At 39.6% G+C, this 18,198-nt stretch overlaps 1 protein-coding gene across 1 annotated transcript in view; it reads right to left on the reverse strand.

Moving 5' to 3' along the window:
* Positions 1–17,692, reverse strand: part of Trpc5 (transient receptor potential cation channel subfamily C member 5) — a 148,403-nt gene extending 130,711 nt beyond the window's left edge. Inside the window, exon 1 of the mRNA XM_052170833.1 lies at positions 17,299–17,692. Within this exon, the coding sequence (XP_052026793.1) occupies positions 17,299–17,676 (378 nt within the window). The 5' untranslated portion in view covers positions 17,677–17,692. The remainder of the gene's footprint in view (positions 1–17,298) is intronic.
* Positions 17,693–18,198: the final 506 nt, after the last annotated feature.

The raw sequence follows: 18,198 nt of genomic DNA on the forward strand, positions 1-18,198 counted from the left end.
TCCAGTTATGTTCTAGGATCCAGAAAAACACTTTCTACTCTTATCAGATACACCTATATGAGCTTAGTTAGCATCGACAGGAGAAACTGCAGTCCTACCTTGTGCCACTATCTGGTTTACAAATAAGCAAGAGCTGCTTTGGAAATAATGACACTCTGACTTAAATATGCAATTTAATGAGGGTAGAAAGAAACCACTCCCCATACAGGGAAGTCAGAAAGAAAAAGATGCTGGGGCAAAGTCTTCACTAGTTTTAGTGAAAAGAAGGCTGCTTGGTTAACAAACTGTCTGAACTAGGAATACTTCTACATTATAAATGAATGCTTCTAATTCAATGCCAGGAGCAGTTGGCTACACACTAAATGGGCTTGGCTTATTAAACTTTACACATTTTTTTCCTTATTACAGTACATGTTTTTAATATTTTTCTGCCAAGACATCACTACTATGCAATCATAAATATTGTCACTTGCATGGCCTTCTAATCATACATCCCTAGATCTCTGCTATGAGATCTGAAACTTATTTTGTGACATTGAGATCTTTTAGGGCACTATAGAGATCAAAATCTTACCTTCAGTTTTATATAAAGTATAAAAATACTTTATTAAACACACACACACACACACACACACACACACACACACACGCCTTAGCTTATAAGATGTAGGATTTGGAATTGTAGGATTTGGATTTGGCTTGGCTTAGTGGTTAAGAACACTTGCTGTTCTTTTAGAGGATCTGGTCCTCTTATAAAGGACATTATGACTCACAACTATCTTTAACTTCAGTTGCAGGGGATATGTCACCCTCTTCTGGACCTTAATGGACAGTGCACAACTTGCAGTGCACATTCATCAGGCAAAACAGGCATGCACATAAAACAACTTTAAAAAAAAGATGTAGGATTTAGGTTAGATATAAGGAACTTTCACAGTGCATAGGAGGATGCCATAGACTTCATTCAGAGTGTATTTAAGGATAGACCTATTTTATTTCAATGTCATGGATATAATACTCTGTACGAAGTCAGAAGTTCTGTATTTCTTGGCTTATAGAAGTTACCACATTGAACCTTGGCAGATATAAAGTGATATTTTATCTATCACTTTTCACAATAATAAAATGAAGAAATGGACTAGACAATATTTTGGGGTTTAACATTCTACTATCATCGCTTCTTAATTCATGCAGAAATTATATGGAAAGCCTACCATGTTCTGAAAACCTACCATGTTCTTTGGGCACTGGGGGATCAAAAGTAAAAATAATAGATCACCTTTGACAAAAGGCGACACAGGCAGGAAATAAATGTATGTCAGGTGGTGATAACATCAAGGGTCCTGAAGTATAGCAATGGTGATAGGAAGAAAAAGGTGGGCGGAACCTACCTTATGAGTTATGGGAATGTAAATCTAAAGGAGAATGAAGAGTTAGTCTTGCAACTACCTGGATGAAAATAATACAAAAACACTGAGTTACACAATTCTTGAAATAAGTGAGTGTGGGAACTGAGTAGTAGCTCAATCATAGAATATTTTCCTAGCATGGAAGTAGCCCTGTGTTCCATTCCTAGAGTTACAAATCAATATCATTAATAGTAATACAAAACAAAAAAAAACCTAAAAACAATTCACAAAAGGTCTCCAGATATAATTTACAGGTGGAGCATTTATCTATCACAATAAGGTTCTAGGTTCCATATACAGTATCCTAAACAAAACAACAAAAATATCCTAAAGAAGTGAGTATGGCGAGAGCAGGTCGAGCAAGAGCAACTGAGTAGGTGATGAAGCTGATGGTAAGAGGTCAAATCATACAGTGTTCCATAAGCACCAAAGAGCTTTAGTGAGCTTTGAGCAGAATGACAGTTTTTCTTATATTTGAATTGGTACTGGAAGGTATTGTGCTTGACCCCAGAGAAGAAAGGTAAACACCAACCCAAGTACAAACCCTGAGATCTACAGTGGTGAGCTGTCTACCTTAGATGTGATGGTGCAAATGTAGCACAAAAGGTGTGGGGCTGACCAGTCAGTCCTTGCTTGGATTTAAGGCCCACTTCACAGGATGGAATTTGTGGAAGCTGACACTACTTGAGACTGGATAGGCCAAGGGCCCAAGGGAAAAACCAAATAGTATTTTTCTGTTAAAGGGTAATAGCAATAACATGACTCTTCATGACATTCTGCCATACCCATAGATTAGTGCCTTGCCCAGTCATATTCAGAGAAACTTCTTCATGCTGTAAAGTTGAACAAATACAGAGATTCACAACTGGACAATGTATAGAGAATGGGATACTTTTGAGCACTCAGTTCTAAATGGGATGTATCCTGGCAGGGCTCAGAGAACTATGTGGAAGAAGGGGCAGAATGAGTCAGAGGAGATGGGGGATACCTAGCAAACTGTCTTCCAGACACAACAGGACTGATGGACATATGAATTTACAGAGCTTGTCACAGGATATACAGGGCCTGCATATGTTGAAGCAAGATGAGGTTTTAGCATTGAGGGGGGAGTGGCCATGAGCCTCTATCACTATCCTGGAAGCTATCTCTAAATGGCATCTTCTCTCAAAGGAAAATTAGTTTTCTCCAATGGAGTAGCATTGAGTATATTAACCACATGTAACGGTAGTCCTCATGCCTAGCAGTATATAACTAAAATAAAATGAACTCATTGATATTGCTGTAGACTTTTTGTCTTATATTACTTTATTTTGGTCTTACTGATATTTTGCTTGTGCATTTTGTTTTCTGATTTTGTGTTTTTATGTTTTATGTGTGTGTGTGTGTGTGTTCTTGTGCTTTTATCCTTTGCTTTTAAAAGATTTAGTTTTTCTCCATCTGTTCTCTAAAGAGAACAGAATTGGGTGGGTTGGGGTGGTGAGGAGTTGCAGGAAGGGAAACCACTGGATCAGAGTATATTAAATAAAACTATGTTTTCAATAAAAATATAAATAAAAGAGCAGGTGATTACAGATTATGGGGAAAGTCCAGCATGAAACACAGTCAGGCCTTCCCTGCCACTTGGAGTGGGGGCAGATGCCACTATGATGATTATATATGTGATGGAGAAGAGAGAAAGACAGAAAAAACGATCAGTGCATGCCCGGTGGAGACAGGTAGAACTAAAGATGTGATGGAGGTGAGCAGAGGGGGCTGAGGTCGTCATCACTCAGTAGGGTTGGTATGGGCCATGTGCAGCAGCCTGGACCTTATGCAGATGCAGGCTCTGTCCTGAATATGCCTCCCAGTTGTAGGATCACCCTGGCTTTGGGCAATGATGGAGGCCCAAAATGAGGAACGGTTCACTTTATGGATTGGATTTCCTGGAAGGATCTCAGTTTTCTGTGATGCCAGGAGAGGCTATGTTGGTGTCTGTGGTCCTTTCTGCTGCTCTAAGTTGTGATGAAGCCTGAGATCCATGTGGATATAAGTGGCCTGTGCTGCTGACTAATGACTTGGTTTTGATGCCTGGGGTGGGGATTTTGATGTTATTGGCGTGTACAGTCATCTGAGGCTACAATGAGACCTGAGGTTTCTGAAGCTGCTGAGAGCCATCAGTGGGTTGGTGGTCCAGATATGGACGGAGGTTGTATTTATATGTGTCGCTCATGTGACCACTGTAGGCCATGTACATATCTGTGGTCTCGGCTGCCACCTAAAGTCATGTTTACATCTGAGGGCCTTGATGAGCTTTGCCATGAGCAAGGGAGAACCAGCCCTTGTGGCTTGGATACAGGAGATATGGATGTGCCTCTTACTGGCACTTGGTGATGTGATGGCCAAAGGAAGCCTGGGCTAACCAACTTTGCTATTCCCCAGGCCTAGATCCAGCCTACCCCAATTAGCATCTATGAGCCTCTGGAGTATGTGAAGGGGCTCAAACTGTGAAACCAAATGCTGCAGGATCTCTATGATCCAGAGCAACAGTAAGATATCCAAGCAAAGTCTTGGCGAGGGTCCTATATTGATGGTATGACAGAAGCTAGAGTCCTTGAACCAGTCCAATAACTCATCACAACGAACATTTGCAAGTAAAGCTGTTTGGACAAACATGTGTACTGCATGACACACTGCAGCCACCAATTCCACTATGACAAATGATTATGTGGTGTAGAAGCCAGAATGGAGGAAATTTGTGGTACTGAGCATGATGGAACTATAGGCCTACAACAGCTGTGATAGGTAAAGATAAAGCTGTAGTTGATAGAGGAGCAGTCCATTGCCCAGAAGGATTGGTAAGATTTTTTTAAAAATGTAAATGCAATTTTTTATTTTCTTTTTGGGGGCTTACAAGGGTGGGAGTGGACATGAAAGGATTGGGAACTGACTGGGACTGAGGTGCATGATGGGAAACTCCCAAGGAATTAATACAAAATATTACATTGAGGAAAAAATGAAACAAACAAATGAAACACATTTAGGGGGCTACTGTGGTTGACCAAGTGAGTTGATGGTGGTAAGAGTAGTATGAAGGGTTGGGGAGATAACTTAGCAGTTAAGAACATTGCCTGCTCTTTCTGAGGTGCTGAGTTCAATTCCCAGCAACTACATGTGGTGGCTCACAACTATCTGTAATGGTATATGATGTTGTCTTCTGGTGTGGCTGAAGACAGGACAGTGCAGTCAGATAAGTTAAATAAATAAATCTTTAAATAAAGAGTGACATGGAGTTCAGATTCATAGGATATTCTGAGTGACTGAAAGCCTAAACATTTTTGTCATGACCATCTAAAGAGTTTCTTTGTTCTTGGAGACTGTTTCAGACATGATTCTGTAATTGCTGTTTACACACTTAAAACAAAGGGAGCTCAAACTTATCCCTCTTGTGAATTTAAGTTACCAAAACCTCCCCTCAAATTAAAGAAGGAAAAAATACCCATAGTAACAATTGAGGCTGTTGGTGTCACCATTCTAGAGAGGGTTCCCCCTCTTCAAGCTCATCAAAACTGTTATGTGCTTAAGACAAATTGACCATTGGAGAAAGCACTATACACATCTCTGTATCACCAAGAGTGCTTAGGCTTATTATCAGTCAGGATGCCATGACTGTCCATTTTGTCCCCAGTATTGATACTCTATCTTAGTGCCCCAAACATGAGGAAGTACTGGAGATGGAGCCCAGAGATTCGGGTGTGCTAGGAATTCACCTTCCAGTTAAATGGCAGCTCCAGCCTCCAAACATATTCATTCCTGAAGTTTAAAAAATGTTTTTGTCCCCTATTGTGTGATTCAGACTGTACTTTTGAATCTTTAACTTGCAGCTAAAGATTTGGATATTTAACTTGGAGGAGCAGAAGACAAGAGTTTTTGAACCTAGAAACTGTCATATTGCCAAACATTCTTAATCTTGATGATGTCTGCATGACATCAAATGTAGAAGGAATTTGGAAATTATCTTCTTAGGTGATCAATGTAGATGATTGAAAAATTGAAATGAGAAATAAGTGTAGATTGGTCCCATCGCCCATTTTATCACTCATAATTTTTTTTCACTATACAGCAAATCAAGGAAAACTTTTTTGTCTTCTTCAAATTATCAACTCCTTGACAGCTTTTCTTTTTTGGAACTAGCAACTGTGTTGCTAATGAAGACAGGAAAAGCAATGAGTGAGATGGATTTTTGCTATTGTTCTTTTGTTAGAACTCATTCTTACACCAAAGAACAACCTCTCTGTTTCTGTGCTGTTTTATTTTCCTTTGGCTGAGAATGCAGTCCCCCTTCTTTCTTTTGACTCAAGATGCTAAAGTACTAAACTGGCAACTTAAAAATAAAGAGCTATTATGCATATATACTTTTATCCTCAAGAGATATTAAGATATTTTAAATGTCATGTAAGATAGTCTTACATGAATATACAGCAAAGTTACATGTCCTAGAGTATAATTAGCTTTGCTCTTTGCTGCAGACTTGCTGCATAACTTGGTTTAAATTCCTGATCTTTAATAAATCAAGGTGAACAGTTTTACAAACTTAGTAAGCTTGACGAGTATAATATGAAAATAACATAGACAAATCAGATGACTCTAGTAGAAAAAGAGGTAAAATATACAATCAGATGTTCACACAAGAATAAAACAAATGGCTTATGACATTAAAATATGCTAAATCTTTCTTATAATAAAACTCAAGTGGAGGACCGGGGACATGGCTTTTTGCTGACCAATCACAAGGACTGAAGATCTGATCCTAGCATCCAATGAAAATGCTGGGTTTCCTATAAACATGTTATGCTAACTCTGAGGGATTCAATGATCTCTTCTGGCCTTAAGCTACATCTTCAAAAAGTCAAATATGCAATTATAATGAGGTAGTACTTCTTTTTGCTTGTCAGATTAGAAATGATGTAGATTTTAATGCTTTTTTGATCTATGATGATAAAGATGTAAGAAATAGCCACACTGTTGGACTGCTGTTATCCAAATTAAACAATACATATGTTTTATGACCCTATAATCCTATCTTGAAACAACTGAAGTACTCACTTAATATACTGGACAAATAAATATGACACACTTCTACAGGACCATATTGATAGAAAAAATGCAGTATGAATAAATCTCCAACAAAGATGGCTAAAATGTATTGTTAGAGGTTTTTTGTTTGTTTATTTGTTTGTTTTGACATAGGGTTTATCTGTGTAGCCTTGGCTGTCCTGGAACTAGTTTTGTAGACCAGGGTAGTCTTAAACTCAAAGAGATCAGCCTGCCTCTGCCTCCCGACTGCTGGCATTAAATATATAAGGCACAATCACCTAGCAAGGTATATTTTTTTTGGTAAATCTTTTGCTCAAAAAGTCTCTCTTTGTTTCTGCTTAAATAAGAACAAACAAATCTAGTCCTAGTCATGACTTCTAAAAAGTCAGTCTGGGGAAGAGGAAACAGAATATTTTTCTTCTCATGCCATTATATTGTTATACTTCTTATAGTTAACATGATTTCTTTTAGAACCAAACTCAAAACTAAGCAGATGAATGTTCACAAATGTGCCAGCGAATATGAAGTCTGATAGCTAAACAAATTTACATCTTCCATTAGACAGTTAAGAAGACCTTGGGTGTTATGGTGCACATTCATTTTGTTTGAGCACACAAAGCACAATTTGTTCTAAACCTTGGCTGTTGGTCTACGATATGCTAGTGATGGAGACATAGTATCTCTCTGGTGGTTGTAGTATAAAGCCTATTGGATGATAAGGGGATGCATTAGAAAATCCCTCTTCATAATGTTTAACTCAGAGTTCCACCCAGAGTTCTGAGATGGACAATGGAGCTAGCTGATAGTGGCTGTAAGGCTGCCCTGGAAAACCTGAAAGGGATTTAGAATTTGTGCTCTCCAATATCAGAAAGTTCCAAGTCATCGCTCCACTTTACTTAAAAGAGAAAGGGAAGAGAGAAGGGAGAGATGGTCTAGTCTGTCATTGGCACCAACTTCTTTTTCTTTTCTTATTCTATTATTTGCCATCCTTTGCTTTAGATGGCCCGTTCACTATATTTATTTATACTAAAATGGTATTTTATCTATTTTTATTAATTACTCTATTTATTTACATTTCAAATGTTGTCCCTCTTCCAGGCCTCCCCTCTACAAGCCCCCTACTCCATCCCTCCTTCCCTTCACCTCTAAGAGGGTGCTCTCCCCACCCCCCGCACCCACCTGCTCCCACCCCACCCCTCTAGCATCCTCCTTCTCTGGGCATCAAGGCTTCACAGGACCAAGGGCCTTTCCTTTCACTGATGAGAGATAAGGCGTATGTAGCAGGGGTGGGGGCACCGACCAGCCCATGTATGTTCTTTGGTTGGTGGCTTAATCCTGGGAGCTCTGAGAAGTCTGATTAGTTGATACTGTTGTTCTTCCTATGGGGTTGCAATCTCCTTCAGTCCTTCTCCTAACTATTCTTTGAGAATTTCATATACTCTATTTTGTTTGATCTTGCTCATTCTCATCCAACTCCCTACTGACTCAACTTCATACTCTTCTTTCTCTCCTCCTCTCTTCCCCCCTCTCCTTCTTGCCTTCTTTTTAAAAAAATAGACAAACAATAAAAGAAACCAATCTCACTGAGTCCAGTTTGTGAGGCAGGCTACTCCTGGGCATGAGGCCTGCCCTGGATTTTGGTTTACGCGCCAGTCATTAATCCACTGAAGAAAACAGCAATCTAATGCCTACAGCTACTCTATGGGTGGAACATTGTACCCACATCCCTTCTTCCATGCCAGAGTGGGAACAGGGTCTCATGTAGCCCAGACTATTTCCAAAACCATTTGTACTGAAGACTATCCTTTGATGTTTGATACTCCCCCACCCCTTCATCTCATGTGCCAGCCTGGTCAGTGCTCTTTTCTCATCTTTATTCTCATTATTTGGTGCTTGTTGCCCCAAAATACAAGCTGAAGGACATGAGTTCAGCCTCCAGAATTTTCCCAAAGAAAGAACTGACTCCACAAAGTAAGATTCTCTCAGGGAGCTCACTGCCCCTTTTCACTAATAAATGGATGACAACAATTGTTTGAGATCAAAGTGACACAGGAAACCCTCCTGCACTGAAGCTCCCTCTAATCATGTTTTCTTCATTTGTGGAGAACTTCATAGAGCTGACATACTCCTCAGCACAGAGAACATTTTGTGAATTGGACTTACTTAATCTTGTTTTGGTTTATCAGTAGGAACCAGAATGCAAGGGAAAAAATATAATGATTCTGTAGAAGAAAAAAAATGCTGGAGTCAGTGGTCAAAAAAGAAGTATAGCTGGGTAGGCATTATGTCAGGAAGTCAGGAGATAAAAACAGTATATGGACAAAATAGGGGAGGCAATAGGAACTGTTCAGAAGTGATAGATTTGCTTATTATGCATATGTCCAGATTCATCAGACTATACCCATCAAATATATAAAGGGTTTATACATTAATTTTGTCTCAGTTATGCTTCTAAATGTTCTAAAATATGGTATCTAGACACTGAACTTTTGGGTCAGAGACAATAGAAATGGTTGGAGGAATAACAAGGGAATAAAAGCAATAAAATGGGAAGATATTTAGATTGATAAAAATACAAAAACTCATTACTCTGATACTGGGAAATTCAGGTTATGAAATTAAGTGGGATAGTAATATTAGATGGTTAATACTGACTATACTTTACAGACTCTAAAATCAAGAGAGGAGACAAATCTTTACTCATGTCTGTGAAGTAGTTTCTAAACTAGATTAATTGAGATGGGAAAACCCACCCTAAATGTAGACAGCATCACTCCATTGCCAGAGATCCTGGACTGAATGCAAAGAGAAAACCTGCTAAGCACCAGCATCTCTCCCTCTCTGCTTCTCGAGTGCAGATGCAATATGACCAGTTGCACCATGAACACACTCCCTGATTTCCTGGTCCTAAGGGACTATGCCAAACTATGAGCCAAAATAAGGTCTTTCAGCCTTCAGTTGCTTTTCTTTCAGGTAATTTATTATACCTATGAGAAAATTAGCAAATAAAACTATTTTGTATTGATGCAAATAATATGGATATCATACACTAAAGATTATATTCTGTCATACACTAAAGATGACATTCTGCAAATTATTTCAAAGGCTCAATGTAATAATCACTTAGATAACTCCTCTATCATCGAACTATTTCCCCAGTTCAAAGTCATTCTCACATTTTAAGACACTTACAATATTAGTAAGTCTATTAATTAGCCTCAAGTTACAGATAAGGGAACTCATGCTAAAATGAGGTAAATGACCTTCCCAAGGTCACCCAGTTTGGATTTTTATTCTTTAAAGATTTTTTTATTTAAGTGCACATGAGAGTGTGAGAAAGCGTGTGTGTGTGGGGGGGGGTTGTGCACATGTGTAGAGTACCTACAGAGACCAGAAGAGAGTGGCCCCAGAAGCTAGCATTGCAGGCTATGAGTTACCTGACGTGCGTGCTGGGAACCAAATTCAGGTCCTCTGCAGGAGCTGTAAGTGCTCTCTACACTGAACTATCTTACCAACTTCTCCAATTCAAGTTTTACCTACTTTGTACAATGAGTACTTAATGTGCAAGCATGTGTGCCCCTGATCTATGTGTGTAGTATATACAACTTATTTACTTAGGTGCATATGTATAGAAACCTGAGGATGACTTTGGGTATCTTACTTGTTGGGTATTCCCCTAATTTTTGAGACAGGGTCTCTTATTGAACCAGCAGTTCACTGATGAGGATTTGATGAGGAAGGCTCAACAGTAAACTTTAGGGATTCAGCTCCCATCAGTGCTGGGGTTACAGATGTAGGTCCCTAAGTCCAGCTTTTACACGAGTACTGGGGATCTGAACTCAGGTCCCCAGGCTTGCACAGGAGTCTCTTTACCAATTGAGCTATCTCCCAGCTTCATTTGAGAAAATAGATGCCATTAACCAGCAGATGACACCAGCATGACTAAGTAGTCAGTGTCAGCAGTACTATCAGTCTAGTGGGTGCTTAGTACATGCCAGGTACCATTCAACATCAATGTATCCATAGTTGCTTCAACTTGAACTGTAATTCTATAAAGTAGATTCCCTCATTGTCTCTAGACACAGATGAAAAGACTGAGGTTTAGAGAGACAAGGAAATGCATCTAATAAGTGGTTGACTCCAACGTATAGAGTATCTGTAAATAGCAGGGTATCTTTTATAAGTTCTACTTTCTCATCTATCTCACTGAGTTAACTAGATGGACTAGTCTCTTTCAGTCCTCTTTGTGTGTCTCAGTAAACTTTGTGCAGGTCCTCATTGTCCCTCTTCTACACTGTACAACTTACCCCGAGATTAAGAGCCTGATAGAAGAAAAAAAAAACCCAAGCCAAACAGTGTCCTGTTGCTGATTTTCTATAACCTCAACACAAACACTTATCAGTGTTGTTGAGATTTAATCTCTGTAGCTCATCTGTAAGACCAATTTTAATTTGGAGCCATCTGCCACAGACAAATGAATAATTATGGCAGAGCCCAGAGGGGGTGGGCCACAGGGAAAAGCTTGGCTTAGCCTCTTTCTGAATGCCTGCAGTGATGCAAGTGACCAAGAAAGAACATTACTTGGGTAGGCTGTTGGTAAAATGACCAGAAGCTCTACTTACACGTTGTTCGAGTCTTTAAACCCTTTTGAAAAAGGAAGAATGCCTTTGAGGTTATGGAAGCTTCTTCCGTAGCAGAAGGCAGACTGTTGCCATCTAGGCCAGCCAGACAGGAGGGAGGTGATCTGTGAATTGGGCCAGCTCACTCTCCAACCTTCCCACATACTGTACCCGGGGTGCCTTGTGACCAGGGCCACGGACCATCTGGTCTCTTCACACACTATGATGAGCTCAAGCAAACTGAAGGAGCAAATTAGAAAATGATCACGACTGACATCAGTCTAACATTGAAGGATCTCCCAAAGTCGTTCACATATTTCAATCTTAATTTTTCCTTAAGGCAGCAGTTAGGGACTGGTAGTGGCATTTTATAGATGATGGAACTGAGCTGGCTAGTGCTGTGAGGAGTGAGTTAGACTCTACGTTCTGTCCTCTACATTTGTGGTATTCAAGTTTTTCTAAGTCCTCAAAGGTCAAGAAAAAGCAAGAGAGTGGATCAATATGCTCTGGGTTCAACCTGAAGTTAGATTAAGGAAGGTCTCTGGGTGGTTTCTCAGTGGGATTTTATGAATGGCTCTACTGCTAGAAATATTTGAAGACTTGGAACAGCATGTCTCACACAGTGTGAATTGTGCACCCCGAATAATATGTTTAAGTTGTACAAACCTTGAGTATGACTTAATTTGGGAAAAGAGTCTTTGTAGATGCAATTACAAAAAAAGATGGGAATCATCCATTTAAGGAAGAAGGTAATTTGGATGGAAACAGAGGAGAGCCAAAGAAAGAATACTTTGCATCTATAGAGGTAGAGACTGAAGTGATATAAATGTAAGAAGCATGAGGGTTGTAGGCAACCCACAAATCTTATCAGATAGCTTTCCAAAAGGATGATTCCTTACTATTACCTTCATTCTTTATTGCCTCTTACTTTGTGAAATAATACATTTATTTTGCCTTAAGCAACTCAGTTTATGGTAATTTGTAAAGATGACTACAGAGAACAAATACAGAGGCATAAGGACCTCTTACCTAGACACTGGTGGAGATGAGATTGTTAAAGTGTTGGTTTCAGGCCTTAGCCCCAAGATTCTGATCCTATAGTCATGCGCTGAGCCTCAGGAACCTGTGTTTTGACACATCTCATATATATATGTATGTATATTTATATCAAATGGTTCAGAGTTGGTTCAGCATATTCACTTAAATGCCAGCCTCTTCTCTGAATTATAGCTGAATCAGCCTTCCCTGCTGACAAGGGTCCTTTAAGGATTCCTAAAGGCAATGGCTAGAAGGTAGTAAGTAGAACAGGCAAGAAGTAGTCTGGCATCAGGTCTTCTCTTGTCCTCAAGTTCTGAATCTTGTGACTAATTCTAAGTGTGTTTATCTGCAATTAATTAATCAATCAATATTACAAAGCCTTCAAGTTGCCACATTTTATTCCTAAAGAAATAGTCTACGGTGGATAGAAAGTTGGTCAAAGGGCCAGAATCTAGACCAACAAGAGGAACTCTCTCCTTTTCCTCCTCCTCTTCCCACTGCCACTACGACCACTACTTCTTCTATGCCTTTTGGGTGTGGAATAGTCTACCTGATAAGATATTATTTTTATTCTAAAATCTGGTTCCTGTTGAAAATTCAGGCCTCTATGTGAATTTTGATTCTTGAAGCCAATAATGACCATTTATGCTGGGTCTCTGATCATTATTGTAAAGTAGTTTTAATATGGCTGAGTAGGAGGAAGAGCATAAGGAGAATGGGGTAAATGAGGCACAGAGGGAATTTTGCTGCCATCCTGGACCTTATGTCCGTGCCTACAAATGCTGAAGATGGCCCTGATTTATCTTCCCAAGATTGATGGAGGTCAGCTGTGCCTTATTTTTTAGAGAGATGAAGACCAGGTGGTGGTGGCTCTGTGAAAAAGATTTGCTCTTTATATTGTGTGTGGAAAGGGTGCCTTCCTGAAAATGGTCTGCCTAGCTGAACTCAAGGTCCTTTAAGGGGCCTGTGTTGTTCACATTCTCTATTGTTCCCAAATGAATAAATCTTATTTTGATCCCAAAGAAACACAGGACTCTCTAGCCCCGGGACAGTCTGGTGTTATAGTTACTGACATATGATTTATCATAGTGACTGTCACAGCAATGGAAGGACATTACTTAGTGGAAGCTCGCAGTTGGGCTTGGGGAAGAGGTGGGCAAAGCTACTGAAAGCACAAGGATGGAGCTGATGGCTCTATGTGATTTCACATACATTGTTGTATGATAGTGGAGTACCCACAAAGGAGGGATTATAATGGCAGTGCCTGACAAAAGGTCTTAGAAAAAAGCAGGCTGCTACAAGTATCCTTATCCAGGTTTCAAATGCCTGATTTTGTACCAAGAGTAGTTTGTTTCTATGAGCTGAGTTCTAATTCTGCCAAGGAGAGATCACATCAACTTGCTCTTTAGTGTAAGTGCAACATTTAGTGTAAGTAAAACATGGTGCCTTCCTTCCTGACTAGCAGATCATCAGCATTTGCTAGAGCACAGGGAAAGATGAGAGAGATGGGATCCATCAAACATGGACTTGCTTGACATTGTCTACACAGCTAGAAAACTGTGCTGTGTTCTCTTCTTCCTCCCAATAGGTATGAGGGTAAATGTGATTGATTACACAGGCCCCTAAGGTCTTTCTTATTCAGGGAAAAATGTCTTGTGATTTTTTTTGGGGGGGGGGAGATAATACTTCACTTCTTCATAACTTCAGCAAATATTTATATATCATCCCTTATCTTGTGGGAATGGATTCAGTACACAGAGGGTTGGCATGAAAAGAACTGGGCATTAGGCTTATACCATACATTAAAGGGACTAGATACTCCTACAGTTGAGGCCACCCACTAGTGCAAGGTGCCATGCGATTAGTTTCAATTAAAGGTAAGGAGATCGATCCAGTGTAGTATAGGGACTTAGAGGATGGTGCTTAATGGGGAGAATGACAGAACAAATCACTTTTGATGAAATTGCTACGATGGACCAAATAGGAAACAAACTCACCTACTTTGGTATATCTCTAAGGCCTATCACTAGGTAGCATATCTATTTTCTATTCATTTGATCCATCTCATTATTCCTGTGGTAGGATTCTATGATTTCTAGGAAAGCAGTGTGGCCTAGTGTATGGCCTTTAAGATGTTTTACATTCAGAAGCCCCTTTCATCCAAGAAATTCTAATCTAGCCCAGGTATATAGGTATATAAGAGGTTTAGAAATATTAAACACGTGCTGATACTAAATCATGACTAAATTTAGCCTGTAACAATTACTAGATCTACCCTATTAAAGATGAAACCAAAGTTGCATACTAATAAGACATATGTACTTGTTTATCTTTATATAAATAATTAAACAAATCTTGGCTAAATATTTGATACTTCTCTTGATATTTTTTGATATTTGATATTGAAGGATCATTTTTCAGAGTGGAACAAGATTTTAGTTTTATAATAATCAGTGCCAAGATTGCTGCTTTATATAACCATATACTATGAAATAGCAGAAGTATGTTTAGGGCTATTTAAGAAATTGTTGGACATTCTGTGCTTATCTCAAACTAAAACTCACTAATTTATTTGTTTTTTATAGAAAACAACTCAGTGAACAGCTTTTAAGAAATCAAATATTCTAACGCCATCCAATCCAAAAGTATACCAATTTAATATTTAATTTAACATGCTGAGGAATTATAACAAAAATATTAAATCTCTGTTTTCCATAGTTATGCCATTATGTTTCTATAATCCCATAATTATCGAAAATCTGTTTGTAAAATAAAGACACTGTCATTAACCTATCAGTCATTAGTCTCAGATCTGAGCTGAGAAGTGTCACAGACATTGTGAACAGTACTAGTGGGGGCCATGTGAAGGGCCCACACCATGTGCTCAGAGCCAAGGCTGCAATGAGGCTGTATGGTAGATACATCATGAGCAAGCACTGCCACAAACACCTGAGATTCTTTGCATGTTTGACTTTAAATCAGTTTCTGATTGTTTCAGTTCAAACATCTTACTGTTGCTAATTTTTTAAAAGATTAGTTTTATTAATTTATTATATGTGTTTGTGTGTTTATGTGTCTGTGTGTATGTTCATATAAATGCAGGTACCTGTGGAGATTAAAAAAAAAAAAGCATAGACTATCCTGGAACTGAGTTGGAGGTGGTTACAATACGCTCAACTTTGGGTGCTGAAAATTGAACTCAGGTCCACATTGCAAAAGCAATACATCTTCCTAACATGCGATCTCTCCAGCTTTGGTTGCCATATTCTTTGTAACAGTCTCATTCAATTGAGTGATCAGGGCCTAGTGGCTAAAAGACATTTAGGAGCTTGAAGGCCAGCTCTGATATACTTAATGTGATCTTTACAATTGACTTAATAATCCTTTTCTCACTGGCAAACAGGGAATGAATACACAGCTGCCGCTACTACTACTACCACTACTACTACCACTATGACTACCACTACTACTACTACTGCTAAAATAATAATGTCTAGCAGATTAATGCCTGAATGATTAAATGAAGTAAGTCATGTTAAGATGTTAAGATGCTTAGATCAGTTCTGGTTCTATATTACTCTTCCATTAAATAAGTATTTACCAAGTATAGTGTCCAGGTACTTTCGTGTGGTAGTGTGATAGATACAGCAAGGAACAGGAGCGATGGGATCCTTTGGAAAATGCTGATGGGGAAGGGAATTTAGGCCTGTTACTCCAAGGTTTGTTGATCTGCTAATTCCAGACTACGAGTCTGTTCTCCATTCTGACAATTCCAGGACTTTGTGGGCGGTCAGTTCATTTCCACTGCTCTTGTCCTAAACGAATCAGTATGAATAACAGTGGGTCTCCCAGAACTCCAGATTTGGCACTATCTCATAATTAGACTTGAGCTTGACTATTTGCATTGTTGCTCATCAGGATCCTTCCATAGTTGACCAGTTCCCATTCTATTTTCTTTACCATGGCTATAACGAAAGCTAGGAGGCCCTCATCAGAGGTTTATCAGATAAGCCACAGTATCTTGGCCATCCAGCCTCCAAAAATGATGAGCAAAACGAGCCTCTTTGCTTTATAAAATATATCACCTCAAGCATTTTTTTTTCATAACACCAGAGGAAAAACCAATATGAGAAGATATTGTGGCATTAAAAGAATGGACAGGAGTAATTAGATCATTATCCTAAAGTAGAAAAGAATAATCTAACTTGACTTTTCAGGAAGGTTTCAGAGGCACAAAAAGAAGTGATACAGGGAGACTAAGGAGAAAATGTTCCTGTTAGTGGAGGACAGTGACTCTCAAAGTGGAGCCTGGGTTAGAATGCCCTCGAGGACCTGTTAAGGCACAGTTTGTTGGGGAGCATCTCAGAGCTCATGACTCAGTCTGCTTGTAGTGTGGGCTTAACACTACACTAAGGCTTTGCATTTTGCATAAGTTCTCAGGAATGCTGCTGCTGCCAGTCTCTCAGCCACGCTTTGAGAACCCTTACTTATGTGTGCGATGGCAGAGAGAGCAGTAGGAATGGGAACTGGGTTAGAAGGGAAAGAAAGAGGAAGGGGGAAACCACCGGGCTTAGGGATTGAACATGGGGGATGAGTTTTGACGATGAAATCAAAGATGACTCAAAAGACATCAACTTTCTGTGACTTGAGAATATGAAACTTACAGACATAAACTCCCAAATGCCTATGAGTAGGAGTCAATCACATACCATGTATTAGGAAAATATGTGAGGTTTTTATTTGTGTCTCTACTATAGCACTCAAATTTAAAGTCTTCTCATCTGTGGAAGAAAAGTCTCTCGAGAGAAAGCGTGGGTCCATGCTTGGTCTCTTTTCTAGAATGTAATGTTTGAGTGAAGGAAGAAAATGAAGATATAGTGGGGGTGGCAAAGAAAGTAGAAAGAGTTTACATATTCTAGACATGAAGAACATGATTTTGCATTGTTAAGTATTGAATATGTATGAGTAACTAAGGGGAAAAAAGACAAAGCAACGAATTAAAACAGCAGGAGCCATGTAGGGCAGCTCCTGGGATAGCTCAGGAGACAACTGATAAGTTTCTAAGATAGGGATTCTCATTTTCAGACTGCGGATCCTTTGTCCTTTGGACTCCGACACCCTGATTTCTAGCTATTTCCAGCCTAAGGGAATTCTCTTACCTGCTTCTCTCCACTGGGCTTCCGGTAGCTAAGCAGCAGTTCCACAGCTCCTACCACCTCCTTGCGGATGGCATAGAGCAATGCATCACCCACATACACACTGTGGTTCAGCAGTAGCTCCATGATCTCCAAGTTCTCATTCTCAATGGCAATGAGCAGGGCGCTCCTGCCCAAAGGATCCATGCAGTTGATGTTGACATTGTAGTAGATCTCAGCCTCCTGCAGTGCCTGCTTCACTGTGGCATAGTCCCCCTTCTCCACAGCACTAAGGAAGGCCTTCTCCTCAGCAGACAGCTCAGTCTCAGCCCTCACGATTTGGAGTGGAATGCGGTCTCTGTATGGTGAGTAATTGACCTTCTTGTAGTACAGCTGAGCCATGGTTCATAGCAATTTAGAAAACTAAGGAGAGAGAGAGAGAGAGAGAGAGAGAGAGAGAGAGAGAGAGAGAGAGAGAGAGAGAGAGAGAGAGAGAGAGAGAGAGAGAGAGAGAGAGAGTTTTAGTTACCTGATGGTTTCAAATGATCTCTCTTTAGTGGCATTTCAAAATCCCAAAGTGTTTAAATGACACCAATGTCCCCCTGTTGCCAAGGAGAAGACTAGCAAAATCCCAGGCTTTGATTAGAAAGACTTGGCCTCAAACTAACACTTACCGGCTCTGTTATCTTGGACAAGTTAGTCAAAGCCTCTACCACATTAGTTCCTAGCGGTATCAATATTAATATTATTAGCAGTTATTATCTAGACATTTCTTACCAAGTCTTGTGCTAGAGAATAAGTCCTACCCTGAAAAGCTCCTCTGATAGTTACAAGAGTTACACAGGATCATAACCTCTAAGGTACAGTATACGTTAGATTGTCCTTTTCCTTTCACTGCTGTAAATATTTATGGTACTACTTCTG

The sequence above is a fragment of the Apodemus sylvaticus genome, chromosome X (genome assembly GCF_947179515.1).
Source record: "Apodemus sylvaticus chromosome X, mApoSyl1.1, whole genome shotgun sequence".
Classification (NCBI taxonomy): Eukaryota; Metazoa; Chordata; class Mammalia; order Rodentia; family Muridae; genus Apodemus; species Apodemus sylvaticus.